At 39.7% G+C, this 18,008-nt stretch overlaps 3 protein-coding genes across 7 annotated transcripts; all 3 read left to right on the top strand.

The window, feature by feature from the left end:
- The first annotated feature begins 2,705 nt into the window (after positions 1–2,705).
- Positions 2,706–9,210, top strand: fam133b (family with sequence similarity 133 member B). 3 transcript variants are annotated; one of them, XM_035681122.1, is made up of 11 exons: positions 2,706–2,864; positions 3,663–3,760; positions 4,679–4,757; positions 4,873–4,986; positions 5,074–5,106; positions 5,290–5,361; positions 6,065–6,163; positions 6,310–6,348; positions 6,568–6,660; positions 8,359–8,409; positions 8,497–9,210. In XM_035681122.1, the coding sequence occupies exons 1-11, from the start codon at positions 2,841–2,843 to the stop codon at positions 8,590–8,592; spliced, it is 798 nt and encodes a 265-aa protein (XP_035537015.1). In that variant the 5' UTR covers positions 2,706–2,840; the 3' UTR covers positions 8,593–9,210. The 3 variants fall into 3 exon arrangements, with proteins under 3 accessions (XP_035537015.1, XP_035537016.1, XP_035537013.1); XM_035681123.1 differs by having other exon boundaries at positions 6,307–6,348; positions 6,568–6,657; XM_035681120.1 differs by having other exon boundaries at positions 6,307–6,348.
- Positions 9,211–10,039: 829 nt separating this feature from the next.
- LOC118342540 (progranulin-like) lies at positions 10,040–12,388 on the top strand. 2 transcript variants are annotated; one of them, XM_035681118.1, is made up of 6 exons: positions 10,040–10,181; positions 10,452–10,601; positions 10,721–11,011; positions 11,139–11,312; positions 11,623–11,766; positions 11,896–12,388. In XM_035681118.1, the coding sequence occupies exons 2-6, from the start codon at positions 10,452–10,454 to the stop codon at positions 12,022–12,024; spliced, it is 888 nt and encodes a 295-aa protein (XP_035537011.1). In that variant the 5' UTR covers positions 10,040–10,181; the 3' UTR covers positions 12,025–12,388. The 2 variants fall into 2 exon arrangements, with proteins under 2 accessions (XP_035537011.1, XP_035537012.1); XM_035681119.1 differs by having other exon boundaries at positions 10,143–10,227.
- Positions 12,389–12,566: 178 nt separating this feature from the next.
- On the top strand, positions 12,567–17,632 carry LOC118342538 (zinc finger protein 286A-like). Of its 2 annotated transcripts, none has more exons than XM_035681117.1 (7): positions 12,567–12,807; positions 14,771–14,869; positions 15,384–15,536; positions 15,691–15,816; positions 16,009–16,041; positions 16,497–16,652; positions 16,739–17,632. In XM_035681117.1, exons 1-7 carry the CDS (start codon positions 12,618–12,620, stop codon positions 17,407–17,409), a joined length of 1,428 nt encoding a protein of 475 aa, XP_035537010.1. In that variant the 5' UTR covers positions 12,567–12,617; the 3' UTR covers positions 17,410–17,632. The 2 variants fall into 2 exon arrangements, with proteins under 2 accessions (XP_035537010.1, XP_035537009.1); XM_035681116.1 differs by having other exon boundaries at positions 12,570–12,807; positions 14,774–14,869.
- The last annotated feature ends 376 nt before the right edge of the window (positions 17,633–18,008 follow it).

Below are 18,008 nucleotides of genomic sequence, written 5' to 3'. Positions count from 1 at the left end.
AAAGATGCTGGGACATATAATATTCTTACACCAATTACACCAACTCTTTAGATCATTTTAGAATTTGTGTAAGAATAGTTTGACAATGTAAGGAATGTATAAAGGATAGGCATTGGTACTGTACAGTATAGAGTGCTAAGTACAAGCTGTAATGATAGAAAACCTTTGATATGTGCATCGTCAGCCCATAGATACGTCGTAAAAATGGATAGATGTAGAGTTAGCGAGGGTCAGTGGAATGTTGTATGGCAAGAGTACTTTGTCTATTGAAAATGTTCGGTGGGCTCTGTGGGTGCTTGTTGAATTTCATTTGCTTTGAATTGAGAGTGACTACGAATTTTTGTCAGTGGTTTTGATAACGAAATAATGCACAAATATTTTGTGTACAGTTTTTGCTTTACTTTACCGTCATGTCCCTTTGTATTCAAGTTCAGTTTTTACCAGCAAGGAAAAAGCAAGTTATACAGAGTTGTATTTTTGTATGTAGTAGTTCTTGCAGAACAGTAACACATTTTAACACTGGTTTACGTTTTCTTAACAGGTAGTGCTGCTAGCACACACAAACACAAACAAACACACTCTCCGACTTTCTCAGGTTCTTGTTATGGATGTCCGAACCATTCGGGCACAGTTTGCACATCCCTGGGTTACTAACTGACCACATCACAACTCCTTCAGGTTTTCTTTCAAGCTGTTCCACGGTCATGTCATTGATCATAGTCTACTGTCATTCCTATTTATCAAATGTATGTTACTGTAGTCATTACTGTCTAAAGATAAACTGCCTCTATGAACTGTTTTTTGCCAGCAACCTTTAATAGCTAGATGGCGATTGTCTGCTCGATTAAGCACTGTGTGAAATTTCAAATGGATAATGACTCATATCTGGTGTCAGTGGTGCATACAATGCAATGAAAGCTCCAAATACTTTAGGCATAGAGGTTTACGATTTAAAATGACGACTGCTTTAGTCACATTACACTTGATACAATCACTGTACGCTTTTTCATGAGTTCACCAGTTTGTAATACATTTCAATCTCATAACATAGAACTGAAGTCCACTGTTGAGCTTTTAGAAGTTTCACTGTTTTAAAAAAAAAAAAAGAACCAACGTAGCTTGATCCATCATATAACTCAAATTACACACATGTTCCTGTGTCATTTGTTTTTAGCAACACAATCATGGCATTATACTTACGTATGAATGCTGGCATTGGTGTCTTATTATTGTGTTGCACCAGTTGAATAAAAAGCAGCTTTTTTGTGAATTTCGGTTTTGACTCATTTATGAGTGTGATTGACAAATTAATGAATCATTCCAGTGAATGTGTAGGTATTAATTTTTGGAATGAGGGAACTTAGATGCAATACAATTGCGGTTGTAATTTGTTATAATACTTGCATTCTGCCACACAGTCTTGTCTCAACGATATGCTTCTATTTTATACCAGCAAGAGAACAATTCTTTTTTTGTTTAAATAAATCAATATTTTTTGTATTACTAAATTTGTGTTATTAGTCTGTTTCATTATAAATAAACCAGTTTCTCTGAATTTGTAATGGAGCATTTAAAACATGGCCTACTGGGCTAATCTCCAAGGACACGGTGGATCACACTCTACAAAGGCCGTTTTACAGGAGTGTTGGGAGCATAATGAGTCCAGGTTTTACAGTTTTGGGTGGATCAGGAACGCTAAGGCACCAAATGTAGGCCTAGGTAATCTAAAACTAAGCCCCATTGTTCTATCATCAACAATAGCTCCTTGGAGATTCATCATGCCATCGATAGATACAAGTCTGCAGCAAAAACTAAAAGAGAAACCTAAACTGGTATACCAATGGGGACAGTGGTACAAAATTATATTGACAACATTATCAACACATCATCAAGACCCAAAAACAGGCCATACAGGTTTTCCGTTCTTCATCCTGTATTGTGACATAGCAGTGACAAAGAGAGTATCAGAACATCTGTCATTATACACAGCCAAATTAATAGGAATACTGTTCATAATAGAGTGGGCGGAAGAAAACAATTTAATAGAATTATTGCTTCTCATAGCTTATCAGCATTTCCGAGCATCAAATCAGGGAAGTCATCATGCGGGCAGGATATAGTTTATGAGGTTCATCACATACAACATGTGCTACATTATTGGGGATTGGATGTTTCCTTCCTTTGGGTTCCTGCTCATGTAGGAGTGAAAGGAAATGAGAAGGTAGATGTATTCTACGGTGGCCCACATAAAACAACAGCAAGTTGACATACAAGTACAATTAAATAAAGTAAAAGTTAAAAGGATCATAAAGGATCATATACGCAAAACTTGGCATGAATACTGGGACTTATGTGACACTGGAAGACATCTTTACATTATACAAAACAGGCAGGACTATGCACTCATTGTAATAAACCAGAACATGTCAATTAATATACACAATACAATATTACATTGGAGAATCTACTCATGGAAAGTACATAATTGTTTAATTAATTATTTAAAATAATAATAATAAAAAAAGGAATAACAGAGAGAATTTAGTTTGTTTCATTAATTAGTTTATTTTCTTGCTAATCTACTGCTCCACCCTCCAGTCCAGCAGGTGGCGGTAATGCACCTACAAGCTGGTTTGCCAGCCGCCATTAAGACCCGAGGAAGAAGCACAGTCTCAAAGTCCACCAGCAGGCGGCGGTAAAACGTCCTCCCGCTGTTTGTCAAAAACATCAAGAAGAAGAGTCGGCTTCCATTAACAGTCTGCTGTGGCTAGGTCAATGTTAGCTAGGTAACAGCAATGGTTGTTCTCTCTGTTGGATATTTCCCTCCTTACTAACTCGACATGGGCAAGAGAGACAATAGAGTGGTGAGTGTTACAAACTGTGTCTTAATTTACGTTTGGGGAGCTTAGCGTTAGCGCAGCAGCTAGCACAGGCTATCTGCCTCCGCTCTGTGTTTCTGATACGCTCAGTGGGCCCAGAGACAGTGGTCACTGGAATAACACGTGAACGCGTCTGAAAATACTAAATAATGTTTCCTTCTTTGCTGTGGTCGTTTAGTAGGTTTGAATTGCTTGGTGCTTCTCCATCATGTCGTAGCTAACGTTACAACGCGGGTGTCTGCCTGCTGGTGGAGCTGCGCACAGCTGCTAACGCTAACTTGAGCCAGCTCATCACGTTTTGCACAGTGTTTGGACGCGGTGTTGTTGCGCAGTGTTTTTGTTGTCGTTGCTCTTCGGTGGCACTAATGGCCTTGACACAGTTGCAGTGAGCTGTTGGGCTAACAGCGAGGCGGCCCTTACGTTTTCCCAGTGTTCTTGTTTTCTGTCAGCGAATTGCTAATGCCAAGTTAACCATTTAATCACCGGTGCACATATTTTCTCCTGCTGACGTTGCATGTGTCCTCTGTAGATTTGCTCTGTTAATATGTACATACAGTGTAGTGCAGTGTGTCGTTGGGTACACATAACTAAACACTGTAAATAAGTGTTGCTGTCTAATCCAACGTCCCTGCAGCAAATCCTTCTTCATTCTTAGTCCTGTCCTATGGCATAACTGTGTAATCTCAGTCTCTAATAGTCTGGCATCTGTCTATTTCAGTAACCTCCATTTGAAATGTGTATTATAATACTAATAATGATGCTTTCCTCTGTTTGGTTTTGCAGGCTTACATTAACCCCATTGCTGCTGCACGAGCCAGGGGACCGGCACAGAACTCGGGGCCATCCATACAAGATTATTTAAGCAGACCCCGACCAACATGGTGAGTAAAGGACAGACCTCCTCGTGTCACCCTGACGTACAGATCTTGCTTCTTTGTGACGAAAACAGACACAGCTGCATTCTTCTGTTATTTCTGAGTATTGCGTTGCGTTCGAGTACCAGCAAGATGTAGCCCTTTTGCTGTAAAGGAGCAGTGTGCCATTCTTGTTGAGTGCAAAAGTATGTACTCTATCGTTTATTCTATGCTGTTTAGATGAACTGGACTTGCTTTCAGGGCAGTGTAAAGCATTTTGTAAAGACTTTTTAAAGCGCTATACAAAAAGTTGTTATTATTGTTGCTTTTGTCTAGTTTGATGTAATAACACTCGTCCTCATTAGCTCAGTTGCTGATACTCAGCGCATCCTTGCATTTTTCTAAAAAGCATTTGAAGAGCAAAGAAGATTGAGAGTAGAGAGGGAGGTCTGCTGGAATTTGATAGCCGTGTGTCAACTAGGGGTTGCTTCATTCACTGCACCATTGGATCAGTTAGACCATGCAGCCTCATCATCTCTTTTACTTGTGTATGTGTATTTGTATTTATTGGTCGCATTGACCGTACAGTTGGAGTTTTCTGATCTTTTCTTCCCACTGTGTTATTTTTCTTCAACATAATTTAGTTGAAATGAAATCAACCACTTTGCCACAGGCCGGCCCATTTCATTATCTGCTACTCCACTGCCAGTATCCAATTTCCCTTTTGCAATATTCCAATGTGTTTTCAATCCAATATTAAAGGAGTAAAGGGGACATCGGTGTCTGTTAGTTATATGTAGGAATTATAGTTAATTATAACTGTTTGAAAAACAGAATAATCTTAATTCATTAAACAAATGTTAGAGAGTTCAGTTCAGTTTGTGTAGGTGTGATCCTCTTAAAGGTCTATTGTGTATTCAAACTGAGTTGTTGTCTCTTCAACAGGGAAGAGTTAAAGGAGCAGCTGGAGAAGAAGAAGAAGGGCTCTCGAGCCCTCGCCGACTTTGAGGACAAAATGAACGTTGTATGTTTGTGTTGTGCAGACTGACATTTTGACCTTGAACGCTCACCAACTGTTTCTTCACATTCATTTCAATTCCAGCTAGGATGATTTGATACTTTTTTTTTGATGTTTTCAGAAATGGAGGAAAGAACTGGCGAAAAACCGAGAAAAGCTGTTGGCTGGAAGCGACAAAGAGAAAGACAAAAAGACAACAGACAAGGAAAAAGAGGAGAAGAAAGAGAAAAAAGAGGTAGGGTGTTTTCCTGTATTAGACATTTCCATGCTCTCACTCTTAAAATGCACCTTTACTCACTCTGGCTTTTTGTTTGTGTTTTAGAAAAAGAAGAAAGAGAAGAAGAAATCCAACAGGGTGAGGAGAGACCTCCAGTATTCTGATGGCCAGCTGTGCCACAGTACTGCTCCACACACACACACACACACACACCCTGCCTGTCCTCTGAGACTGTCTCTTATTTAATGTTGTGTAGTAGTTTCCAAACAAGCGAATAACCTCAAGTCTAATGAACCCTGCTTTCATTGTGTTTTGGTCAAGCATTCTTCATCTTCCTCCTCCTCATCGAGTTCTGATTCCTCCAGCAGCTCCTCCTCAGAATCTGAAGACGAAGTAAGTCATTACAGACTCCAGCGTGTGATAGTAGATCTTGCCATCCACTGAATCCTAAAAACATGTTATGACCTTTTAATCCAAACAGCTGCAGTTTACGAGCACGGTGCTCCTGAAATAGAGACAACGAGCCAAAGCTGCTCTGCTTGATGACGCACAAAACTAATTAATTATAAACGTGGGCTGCAGGTTGCTCATGATGCTCTGTTATAAATTCATTCTAGGAATAGGTTCCTCCTTCTTGTAATCAAATTTAGTAAAAGTGGGGGATTATTAGCAGGATAATAATTTCAAACTACATCAGTTTTTCTTTCACTGAGCAGACAACACATTTTTTTTATGCTAAAAATCTTGGTTTCCATTTTCTTTTCAAAGATTACATTGGTTTGTTGTCTTATAGAATACACTTGCATCAATACTACTTATTGATATTTCTTTTCTCTTGTCTTTATTTGCTTTTGTGGTGTAATCCAAGAGTAACAGAAAGTAATCAAGTTGCGTTACTTTAATGTTGTAACACTTGGATTAGATTACTGAATACATTAGTTTTGCTGTAACTGTATCCTCCCAACCCTGCTGTTTTTAATAAAGAGCAGTGGGGCTGTTTTGATAGTCTGGAGAGAATCTGTACACAGTTGATAACTGATCAAAACAAAACTNNAGTGCAGCACTACATTCATTGTATTTCTGTTTGTTTGTGCAGGATGAAAAGAAGAGTGTGAAGAAAAAACGTAAGAGAAAGAAGTCATCGGCCAGGAGGGCATCAGACAGTTCAGAGGAAGAATCTGATTCTGAAATCAAGGTTTTTCTTCTTTTTATAGCACAGTTGGTTTCCTTTGTGTCTCTCCACTTCAGTAGAATCAGGTTGTTGTGTTGAAAATGTGCACCTGCCCTAGAATAGTTTTTAAAATGCCAGCATTTAATATAAATGTTTTTCTTCCCAAGAAGAAAAAGAAAAGAATCAAGGAAGAAGGGGAGAAAGATAAGGTATTAGTTACTCTTATTCAGTGTTTGTGTGTGTGTGTGTGTGTGGTGTGTGTGTGTTGTGTGTGTGTGTGTGTGTGTGTGTGTGTGTGTGTGTGTGTTACCACAGACGTTTGAGACTTTCATATATTGCATTTCCTGTCCCTTGTTCTTCGCAGTCAAATTGAGTCTTAACTGCCTGTTTGTAAAATATAATTGTGATGTAACTCTTGGGTTTTTCAGGATGACAAGAGCCGTAAAAGGAAGAGGAAGGCCGAGCGAAGTTATAAAGACTCATCTTCAGAGTCCTCTGTGGACTCTGAGGGGGAGGAGGTAGTGAGTATTATTCTTGTGTGATTGTAGATGTTAATGAACTGCCAATAGGACCAAACATTTAAGAAGAAGAGAACGTTTAATTCAACACATTTTTCACTGTTGTTCACAGCTGTTTGTGACAAAATGTTATTTACTGGCAGGTTTGCTAGTAGTCCCACTTGCACTGAATAAAGCAAACTCCCAAAACACTCAATAATTCAATAATAGACCTTTTTCACAGCTCCACAAGCAGCTATTTTGACAATAAGGAAGGTTGCCAGTCTTGTTGGCCTTTCTGGAGGGGAAATTTCTTCTCCCTTTTTAAAAGGTGTCCCTACGGAGTGTGTTGTTTCAGTGCAGCCTTTGGCCAACCTCAGTTTGACCCTGAATCAATCCTTAGTTTTCCTTGTCTGTACATTCTATGCAAATTACATCATTTCTCATGCTGACCAGGAGCTCAGCCCTGCCCTCCCCTTGGTGGTATTTCACTGTGGGCAGGGCTGAGCTCCTGCACACNNGAGACACAGCACAGAGACACAGAGCAGAGAGTTGACGTCGGAGCACTGCATGAAAGTTTTGTGAGTAAATCACTTGTTCAGCAGCACTTGTTGCCGTCTTCTACACGTTCTTCTTCTTCCTATGGCTTTTAAAGGCAGACTTGAATATGTATAGGCGCATATGCTGCACCGACGGGTCCGGAAGAATTGCATCCTCAGTACCTGCAGTACTGTAGAAAGACGAGTGCTATCAAGTTTTCAAAATGTTGGCATCAACTTGGTACTGAGTATTGGTTCTCGTGACATCCCTAACCTTTCACACAGGACTAGAAAGCGCTTGCATGTAGGCTGTCCATCGGTTTAATCTCTGGTGTGCTTTCTTGCAGGGGAATGAGTCAACATATCATTAGGACGTAGTTGGCACTATTTCTTAGATTGGCTCTGTGTGTGAGGATTCATAACCAAAATTAATGAATCAGCGACAATAAAATAGTAAAAGTAAATTTCCCCTTTCTGCCTGGGAAAAACAACAGGTTCAGCACAGTGAACAGAGATAGAAGATGGATCCGGTCATATAATTAGTTTGACTTCTCCGCGTTCATTCATGTACTGCAAGCTTTCTCTGTCACTCTTCACGGAAAGTCTGATAATTGATATTTAAGTGACAGTTTAATTTTATAAAGTTAATGTAATTCAATATTCCTATTTGCCAGAGGCTGGCAGGGTTTGATCAGCATTCAACCTAAATCAGAAAGGGGGTTGTGACCCCTGGTTGGCTCATTCAGATTGACAGCTACTACTAGTTCAACTCCTGTCCCTCCAAACATCACGTGAGGCAGACTGCACACTGCACCTGAGGGAGTGGGAAATAGCGAGTGACTGGCCAAGGTGGTAGAATTAGCAATCAGGAAAAAATGTATTGTACTACGTGAACCACCTACATCTAAAAAATTTAGCCCTCACTTCAATGGTTTAACGCTGACTTATTTTACTGCGCTGTAAAAGCAAAACACCCCTAAAGTGAAAGGGTTTCCACAGTTTGACTCAGAAACAGATAACGTTATGAACTCGGTATGGTGTAGAACTCTGTTGTAAACCTGTAAAACTGTAGAAAGTCCCTAATTGTGTAACAACAACGTTGCATAAAATGGGCTTTTTATTGTTGGATATAGCTCAATACTTCCCTCTTTTCCTTTTTCATTTAATCTTTAACCTCCCATAGGCAGAAGCCAAGAAGAAAAAGAGAAGTAGCGAAGAAAAGGAGAAAATCACAGTGAGAAATGTTTAATCCAACTGTAAAATAAGTGATTGATTTAAGAGAAAACACTAGGATAAAATGTGAAATGTTTTATGTCCACAGGACAAATCCAAGAAGAAGAGGAAAAAGAAGCACAAGAAACACGGGAGAAAAAAGAAAAAGAAGGCAGCATCTCAGTCAGACACAGAGCTCGACTAACAACCGTAGCTTTACGGTTCTCTCGTCCTCCTGACAGTTCACTAGTAGTGTTATTTTTGCCTTTTGAATTCTAAAAACTTCTCCCATCCAGCGCTGGTCATCACGCTTGACCATCAGACCTACAGACTTGCAATGCTGGGGTTCTGTGAGTGAAGTGAAATGGAGGGGAGGCACCCATCCCTCTCAGTGGCAACTACTGGTACATATCTTCCGTTGATTCTTATCACCATGCTTTTTGTAGATAATTGTTCCTCGAGTTACACTCAACAACAGGACTGACGTGAATTCCACATATTTTTTTCCTGCCTTCATCTTGAAGATTTAAGTGTGGCCGGCACTTTCACCTCCAGCGTGCAGGCCCTCTCGGATTTAACTTCCTCCGCTTCAAACCCGTTATCCTAACGTTTCTAGTTGCTAGATGAGGCTGTTATGCTAGTGCCTGCGTCATGCATGTAGACCCGATGTCTCGCCAGCCTCATATTGAAGTTGGACTTATGATAAGAAATGTGAGCTACACAGTCAACATTTATACAAGGGATATTTGTTCTAAATTGTTACACTGCAGTGTAAATGTACAAACAATGGGAATTCATTAATAAAGTATTGTTTTAGCCTTTTTTTTGCTTTGTTACAACCTCTATTGCGAGACTTTTGTTTCAAACCATGCATTCATACGGTCCGATTACACTCGCCCACTGGATTTGCTCATTGTTACACTGCCTTGTCTTTATATGAAACCGTTATAGATGTTGCTCTGCACTCTCACTTCCCTAAAACTTAAATTTGAGGTCAGCAGTATTGTAAAAAACACAAGATAACCAACCCACATGATTCCACATATGCCATTGTGTTTTCTTTCTCACCATTACAGCTCGGGTTTTAAAAGTAAAGGATTAATATAAAAATACTTACTAAGTAAAATTCTTGCGTCATCTTCAAAATGTACTTAATATATTAAAAAGTAAAGGCACTCAGGGTGATGATTATCATTATATAGTGTTAATATTTCTTATGTGTGCAGCATTTTACTGTTGTAGCTGGGTGAAATTGAGCCAGTTTAACAGTTTTGAATGTAAAATCTGCAAAGTAACTAGAAATGTGGAGTAAAAAGTACAGTATTTGCCTCTTAAATGTAATTATGTACAGTATTTGAGTAAACTCCACCTTTGTATCTATTAAATTTATAAAACACTGCTTTTCTTGCTCATCACCTACTGTGGGGTTTAAAACGTCACATTTGAATAAAGTTTCTTCTTAACTTCTTAATTTTAAAGGAGGTTTTACAGGCAGATCTTGTGATTGAAACAGTCTAATGGTATCAAAGGTTAGTGTGAGCTTGTAAAGTCTTTCATGTTTAACCTTTAAGGTGAGTGATTACTCAACCCCTCCTCTCTAACTCAAAGCATTGTCAACAAGCACTAACTAGTTCCTGAAAGACATCGGACAGTCACAGGACACAGGGCTGGGATATAAAGTCTAGTCTCCATATTTTGCTCAGTGGGAGGGTCCAACCTGCCATATAAAGAGCACTGAATCTCTGGTTTGTTTCTGAGGAAGTGTGAGACGTACGACAGGAAGCTGCCGAGAAGGTAAATTAAACAAAATCTGCATCTGCAATCCTTTATTGGTGTAACTGTGAGTATAGTGTTTTATAAACGTCATTATTACTGTTGTGTGAGGTTGTTTAAAGTGTAAGGAAGATCTTAAGTACAAGTTAAAGTGAAACTGAAACTTAGAGCAACCAAATGGACAAACTGATGTGAAGTTTCACATTCAATGCTCAAAATCTGAACTTTTGTGAATTGTGTATCACATTAAGCTGATACAAATATGCTTAACATTAATAGTCTCTTCTGCAGATGTTGAGGATAACTCTGTTGATGTTAGTGGGAGTGTTTGTGGTGGAGTTTGCATCCTGCTCCATCACATGTCCTGACGGTAGTGTCTGCACTGATTTCGAAACCTGCTGTGCGACTAGGCATGGATATAGCTGCTGTCCATATCCAAAGGTAAGTCAAGTGTCAAGTCACATAACCTGTAGTTATTAAGATTAACATTTGGGTCTGGAAGATTGGAATGAATATTTCTTCCTTAATCTCTGTACGTGTCTGTCTTTATGTGTCTTTAGGCTATGTGTTGCCCTGACCTGGCCCACTGCTGCCCTTCAGGATTTAGCTGTAACCAGGCCACCCAGCTGTGTGAGAAAGAAAACCAGCCGTGGATGAACACACCCATGGTGAAGAAGGAGGCAGCAGAGGAGCCGAGGACTCCTGTATCTCCCCCTCAGGAGGTTGAGAGCAACCATGTCCTAGACCAAAAGAGTTCAGTTGTCCATTGTGACAACTATTACCTCTGTCCCGATGCCACAACCTGCTGCAGACACCCAACAGGTGTCTGGTTCTGTTGCCCGTACTCTCCTGTGAGTTGACTTTTGCACATGACTGGGATGAAATTCCTTTTATCTGCTACTGACATTAACCTAAAGCTTACAATTCGACTGGTATTACTCTGTACTGACTGTTACATATGAAATGTGTGCCTTGCAGGGCAGGTGTTGTCTGGATGGCTACCACTGTTGTCCATATGGCTACGACTGTGACTACACGTACACGCGCTGTGTGAGGGAAGACCTGAGATATCCCTTCACCCCCAAAAAAGCTCCGTCTTCAGTCCCTGCCTCTCTCATTTCAGCTCCAGAAGACAAAAAAAGCGTACAGGAGGTAGGGTGTGCCTTAGTTACCCGAATGACCATCCATTCGCATGAAGTTTCCAAGGCCCTGACAACCCATTATCTCAATCAGTTTCTTAGTATAGGTGATGGGGTTATAAATGCATCCAATCGCTGCTTATAAATCCCAGTGATGTCATTCCAGTGTGTGGTGGATAATTTAGATTTTTAACTGCATACTTACCGGTACTTGAGTATTGTTGGCTGTACATAGAGAGTTTTATTTACTAAATATATATGAATGATTAACTACTTGGTTAGCAGTCAGGGTATAATGGTCACTTTGCGTTTACCTTTTGCAGACACCAATGATGGCTCTAACAGAAGCCAGCAGGGGCATCCGTGAGCCTGGAGTCATTCGCTGCGATTCCAAATTTTACTGCTCACAAGGGACAACCTGCTGCCAAGGACCCACAGGCCAATGGACCTGCTGTCCCTACCCGCTGGTAAGGATTTTGCAGCCGACATCGGTTTGAACGTCCTTGTTCTGACTGTGAACCTATGAATGAAGTGCTTGCAGTAATTTACCAGTCAGTACTGTATTTTTTCTAACACCGAGACTTGTTCTGATTCAGGGCCAGTGCTGTTTAGATGGTAAGCACTGCTGTCAGTATGGATATACCTGCGACCCGACGTCCTTGTCATGCAGAGGTCTGTTCTCTCAGATACCCTCCGGAAAACAGGAACGTGCAAAAACAGTCTGAGGACATGTTAAAGTTTGTGCACTGTGGCACCTTTTTTAATTATTTTGGTACACACTTCAGTTCAAATCTACCAATGCATCATTGCCTACATAAAGAAAACTAATACACACTGGCCAGATTTTGGATCATAGTAAATAATGACAAGCTTATAACCACAACAGTATCCATAGTTGAATCCATTTCAGATGAATAGTACTGTATTCTGTATTGGTTCTAAGCTTTTCATGAGTGTTTGTTTTGTGTTGTTTTTTAAGAAATTGACAAATCATAGAGATATGCCAACCTCAAATAATTTCATGATCTTTTCTGATGACATAAAATACTTATAAATATGGAATTTCTTAAATAAAAAAACTATAAAAAAGTGAGTGAATCGTTTTTCATCTATCCCGTTTCTTCATGCAGCCTGAACTGAATTTGTCACCAGATGCTCACCTGTGTTTCCCAGAATTTGATATCATTGTTGTTCATCCAAGGGCTTTTACTTTGAAAGGAACACGCGGAAATGCCCTTTTCATTCCGACTGGCTCACTTCCACGGTTTCTCATCGTCCCCACGCATACAGTTCCGGGTGGAGTGTAAATGGTGGAAACATGGGTCAAATCGAAGAACTAAAAATGTTTGTCTCCGAGCGGCTGCACGCTGCTGCCTCTGAAATATTAGGCGCTATAGAAAAAACAATGACGGACTACGAGAAGCAGGCTTCCCGGTTGAAGGAAGAAAACAACCGCCATCGCTCAGTGCTGGACATTATCCTCAAAACCAAGTTACCGGGGACAGAAGGTTGGTCCATCCCGACAGCAGCGCTCTGCGGGCGGGGGCAGTCGTCCTCTTTCACCCCGCTAGTAATGATATATAACACAATAACCGCCCCTCTTTTCGTCATGTCTAACTGGTTAGGTGGTTGCTTCAGGACATTATATTAACTTGTTCCTAACGCAAAGTAACGTTATATTAAAGTGCTGAAAGCGGAATCATTTAAGTGTAGTTGAAGCATTTATAATGTTAGAACTGAGTAGGGCTGTGGTTAGAATCTGGCGATATGATATAACTTACGTATCACGATACAGGGGTTACATTTCAATATATCGCGATACTGTAAGCTAGGCGATATATTGCATTTTTAAATAATCTAACTTCTAATTTCAGTAAGTGTCTAAAGTATAAAGAACACACACTGTCTGTGGTTGGGGGTTTAAACCATTGACAGTATATTTACATTGATACAGTGGTTTTTGAGAATTGATACAGTATCACAATTTTTGATTTATATTTTCTGACACTCCTATTACTGAGGTAGTGGATCTTTAGTTTATATTAACTAGTAGATATGTGTTAACTCACAAAATAGTAGATAATACATGAGCTATACAAACCAAAGAGAGATGGGATCTGTTATAGTTGATATGCAACAGTGTGTTTACATCTTAGACTTCTTACCTCGCTAGTTGTCCATGTTGCTGGATCAAATTAATTTACTGGAACAGCTACTAACATCGTAAAAAGAATCCAGTACACACACAAATACACACAGGCAGCGTTAGGGTTCTTGTTATTCATAATGTAAGTCCGACAGAGTAGGCTGGCTGTAGACAACAATACAGCTCGCCCCGCTGGTTTCGCTTCAACAGTGCAGCTGGTAATGCGTGTCATATGTCAGTGGAACAATAACTGCATATTAACAGTCAGCAGCGGTATTAGTGTACAAAGGACTGCTACAACAGTGGCATACCAAAGCCACTTTAAACACAACTCTGCATTTTCCTTTATTTACAGTTTTACATTTGACAGGATTATGCACAAATGGGGAAAAAAAGCCATTATACTACACAAACAATCACATCATTAAAAACTGAAGCAAGTTACTGAGAACACTTAGGTTTAACTGTACATTGGTGAATAATCTCTCTTCTCATTTCGCCTTGGCAACCATTTGAACTGCGTAGTCAAACAGAGGTTGCGAGCTCATTACCTGTGGTGTGGCGAAGGCCTAGCTGCAGGCCAATGACTCAACGAATCACTGTCATTTTTCCCACCGCTTCCTGACATGAGCGTAGTCAATCTGTGCACCTATTATACGGGTATGTGTCAGTGAACACACAATAGTTGAAAAATGTGGTATGAATATGATGCTGCCTACCAAACTCTAAAGACAGGAAAATGTCACTCCTGCTAGATTTAATGATGACACAATTGGCGTACGGTATGTCACTGAGTTAGGGTGTAAATAAAGAATGATGGCTGAATTCCAATAAGCTGCTTCAGTTTCAGGGTCCGGGTATTGTGCATGCTGTCTCACTGCGCCTTTTCCTATTATGACAGGTCAAAATGTCCACTGTGAAAAAAGGCTATTTACATGTATAATATCTAGGACAAAATGTGTTATACCACTGATTCAGTCATTAATATGAATGTTTGAAGGCATGTTTTTGTCCGTGTCAGGAAGGACTCCAGATGCTTGCAACCAAATGTTCAAACTCTGGCAGCTGCCAGTGTAACATACTGGCATGCCATCAAAAATGCAAAAACAATGTGTCACAAAGGTGACAGCTGCCAGCAAGAGCCAATAACAAATTGACATGCCATGACATGTTTATTAGCTCTCCAATGTCAGACACTGCATTTGTATTCCCAAATTTTGGCTTGCTTGGAAGAACTAATAAAATTGTATTTATTTTTTATTTCTCACGATACATTCATGCTCTCCTTAGTCCTTAGTTCCAACTTTTTGCGTTCTTCTTTGCAGCAGGTCGTGCCACCAAAAGTACCACTACTGCCATCAGCCCACCGGCAGCAGATTCAAGTCCTACCTGCAAGGCCACAGAAACCCCCCGCCAATCCAGTGGTAGGAAGTGTTAACAGTACATTCTGCTCTTAAGTCAAATCAATTAATTGAGCTCCTCTGTGATTATTAATTTGTAACAATAAAATCATAGAAGTCTTGCCAGAGATGATTGTGAACTTCCAACATGGATTCCAGTAACCACCTTTCATCGCTATAGTGTGATGGGTTAGAGCAGCTACAGGGAACTTTTATTTTGTGTTGATTGTAGCGGCCCTGGTGTGCGACAGTGGTAGTGTTTCCGACCAAATCTGACCATGTGGCAGGCGTTAAGAATAACTATAACTACTATAGAAATATCCTCCTAATATGATTTCTTGCTGATGTTTATTTATGCAGATCATACAGTATTAAATAGAGACTGTTTGATAACCAGTTAAAAACACCTTCTAGTATTTTAGTACATTATTGTAAAAACATTTCATTACAACATTCATTATGAGGAAAATTTCAGCATTTCAGTCAATACTGTATTATTTTGTAAAGTAACTAAAGTAGATCTCTTTATATATTCCAGAGTTACAGTGTGTCTTCACCTCACGCACCGACCTCCTGAAGTCCGCAACCAATGGCGACTGTCCCTACTGCCTCAAGAGTACTGAAGCCACTGAGACGCACTTAATCAAAAAGCATTATCTGTTTGCTGTTCATTTTACTGAGAATGGCACTGGTAGGTTTTATTAACATCAATAAGAAAATATGATGATACTTTGTTCAATATAATGGATTACTTTAGTCAAGCAATTTTCAATTCTGCTAGTTGATTTTCACTGCATGGAAGTGTGCTAAAACAACGTTCTTAAAGGTTATCTTTTCTTTTTCAGTGAAATTTGTTGTACCGTGTACGTGCAAAGACAGGATCCAGGGCAGGAGTCACTGGCACTGTCCATATTGCATTAAGATCATTTATCGGAAATGCAACTTTGAGCGGCACATATCTAAACAACACCGTATGTACAATGAGTTGGCGTTTCTCATGACTCTGCCGTTATTTTACCATTCCTTTATTTTGTTGTTTCAGTCTTGCTATAGATGACTGCTGTGTAATAGTGCTAATTATCGCTAATAATAATGTTAACATTATGTTGTTGTTTTTTCACAAACTAAAAGTGATTATTAACTACTATGTCTTTACTTTACAGGTTATACAATACTGCAGCAAAGCCATGACGCAGGTTAGTTGACAGTATGTCTGATGCCCCCCAGTTGAATTATTTGCCTTTTGAATGTCAGAATGATGAACACTGTTGTAATGAATTGTTAGTATTCATTGCATCAAGTACAAAAAAACAAAAACAAATGCAGCACCCGCATAACTTTGCACATCTCTTCTCTGCACAATAATGCAGTAATATCTCTAATTTGAAATACATGGCTTCACATTAACAATGGTGCATTCAGTGTCAGAATAATGCAACCCTTTTGACTACAAAATAGGGCTTTTTCTTTAATCTGAACTTTTTTATTGTTGTTTTGAATGTCAAAAAGACTCATTGAGTTTTTACTTACACTGAGGAACTCTCAGACATAGGATAATTATATAATATGTGTTCTCTTCTTTTGCTTAAAACTGCTGTGAAAAGTGTTGAAATGTGGAAACAGATAACTGATAACTGATAACCATCTCAAGGAGATGGATCCGCACCCTCTGTCTCTGCCTTTGAGGAGGAGGTTCCCCCGAGTCCTGAACCTTGGTGTCAGGAGCTTGGTAGTCTGGACCAGGAGGACCCACAGACCTCACTGCTGCTTCAAATTAAAGAAGAGCAAGAAGAAATATGGAGACAAGGTGTGGTACGCAGAGGTTTACTTTCACCGCATGTAAAAATGTGTGACGCAAACAACTGAATAGATTTTTTCCCCCTTTTTCCTCAGTGAGTCCTCCCGAGTTGCAGAGCTCGGAGCAACTGCAGACCAAGGGCGAGCAAATACCAAAAAGTAACAGTGAAATGGGAGAACAAAGTATGGAGGAAGATCACGCCAAAGACTCTGCGTTCACTGTTGCCTGTGTGGACAATTATATTCAAGATCTTAGTGAAATAATCAGCGTGGAACGCAGCAAGAAACGCTGTCTTTCTAATTCTTCAACTCTGGAAACTCTGGAACCTCAGCACGCCCCTGAAGACGAGATTGAGGAGTGTAAGAAGAACCATACACCTTGTTTACAGGCTACCAGTTCAAAGAGTAAAAAGCGTGTGAAACGATCTTCACACACCTTGAATTTAAATATGAAGAAATCAACAAAACTATCCGTCAGTCAGAATCCCACAGGTCCTCATTGTTGTAAAGCCTGTGGAAAGACTTTCCATTACATGTACACGCTGAAGACACACGTGCAAACACACACAGTGGATAAAATTTGCGGACTATGTGGAGAACATTTAGAGTCCACGGGGAGTTTAATCCAGCACCTTCAAAGCCACACAGAGAGAAACAAATGTGATATATGTGGCAAACAGTTTTCCAATAATTCCCGTCTGAAACAGCATAGGAGATTCCACGGACCAAAGGGTCTAAATGTCACGTCATCATTAAATACCACCTAAAGTCCTACAGATGTCATAAATGCATCAAAAGCTGCTGTGATGATCGGATTCTGATCCACTGCAGTGAAATACAGAGAGGGAGACACCCGTCCAGAGCTGTATTTACGGGAGGAGGAACTCAGTCCATGTTGATGTTTATTGTTTATCTTTGTATTCATTTACAATTTTGTAGATTTAACTTTGAATAAAAAACAAACAAACTCAAGACTCTGATTCAAAGTCAGATTGGTTTTCTTGTGTATTTCTTTCTATAAATCATCAGTTTGGAAATGAGCCTTTTGGTCATAACAACACCAAATAGATACTACTATTAACTGATGTACACTGCAGTACAGTACTGCCTGGCACAATAGGTTTGTAGCCTATTAAACATTATTTAATTATCAAATCCAGGTATCCCAAGTCAACATTTGCAACTGTTCTTGGGATTGTATGACAAACCTTTATCATTATGACATCGTAAATGCAGGAAGTGTACACCTCTTGAATTGCACTGTAAGAATAAATATTTAATGGGGAGGAAATAAAATGCTGATGAAGTTACAGTAAAGTACGACAGACACATTTAAATTAGAGCATTAACGTTACAGGTATTAGTG

Source organism: Morone saxatilis, unplaced genomic scaffold (assembly GCF_004916995.1).
Source record: "Morone saxatilis isolate NCDOM2014 unplaced genomic scaffold, NCSU_SB_2.0 Contig9, whole genome shotgun sequence".
Classification (NCBI taxonomy): Eukaryota; Metazoa; Chordata; class Actinopteri; family Moronidae; genus Morone; species Morone saxatilis.
This window is presented reverse-complemented; position numbering and strand designations above follow the sequence as displayed.

Bases quoted from the DNA above. Each gene is read 5' to 3' on its own strand.
- fam133b (XM_035681120.1), top strand. From the start codon at position 2,841: ATGGGCAAGAGAGACAATAGAGTG. The intron at 4,758-4,872 runs GTATGTTTGTGT...TGATGTTTTCAG, and splicing joins TTGAGGACAAAATGAACGTT to AAATGGAGGAAAGAACTGGC. The intron at 5,107-5,289 runs GTGAGGAGAGAC...GTTTTGGTCAAG, and splicing joins AGAAGAAGAAATCCAACAGG to CATTCTTCATCTTCCTCCTC.
- LOC118342540 (XM_035681118.1), top strand. From the start codon at position 10,452: ATGTTGAGGATAACTCTGTTGATGTTAGTGGGAGTGTTTGTGGTGGAG. The intron at 11,012-11,138 runs GTGAGTTGACTT...TGTGCCTTGCAG, and splicing joins TCTGTTGCCCGTACTCTCCT to GGCAGGTGTTGTCTGGATGG. The intron at 11,313-11,622 runs GTAGGGTGTGCC...TACCTTTTGCAG, and splicing joins ACAAAAAAAGCGTACAGGAG to ACACCAATGATGGCTCTAAC.
- LOC118342538 (XM_035681117.1), top strand. From the start codon at position 12,618: ATGGGTCAAATCGAAGAACTAAAAATGTTTGTCTCCGAGCGGCTGCAC. The intron at 12,808-14,770 runs GTTGGTCCATCC...TCTTCTTTGCAG, and splicing joins CAAGTTACCGGGGACAGAAG to CAGGTCGTGCCACCAAAAGT. The intron at 14,870-15,383 runs GTAGGAAGTGTT...TATATATTCCAG, and splicing joins AACCCCCCGCCAATCCAGTG to AGTTACAGTGTGTCTTCACC.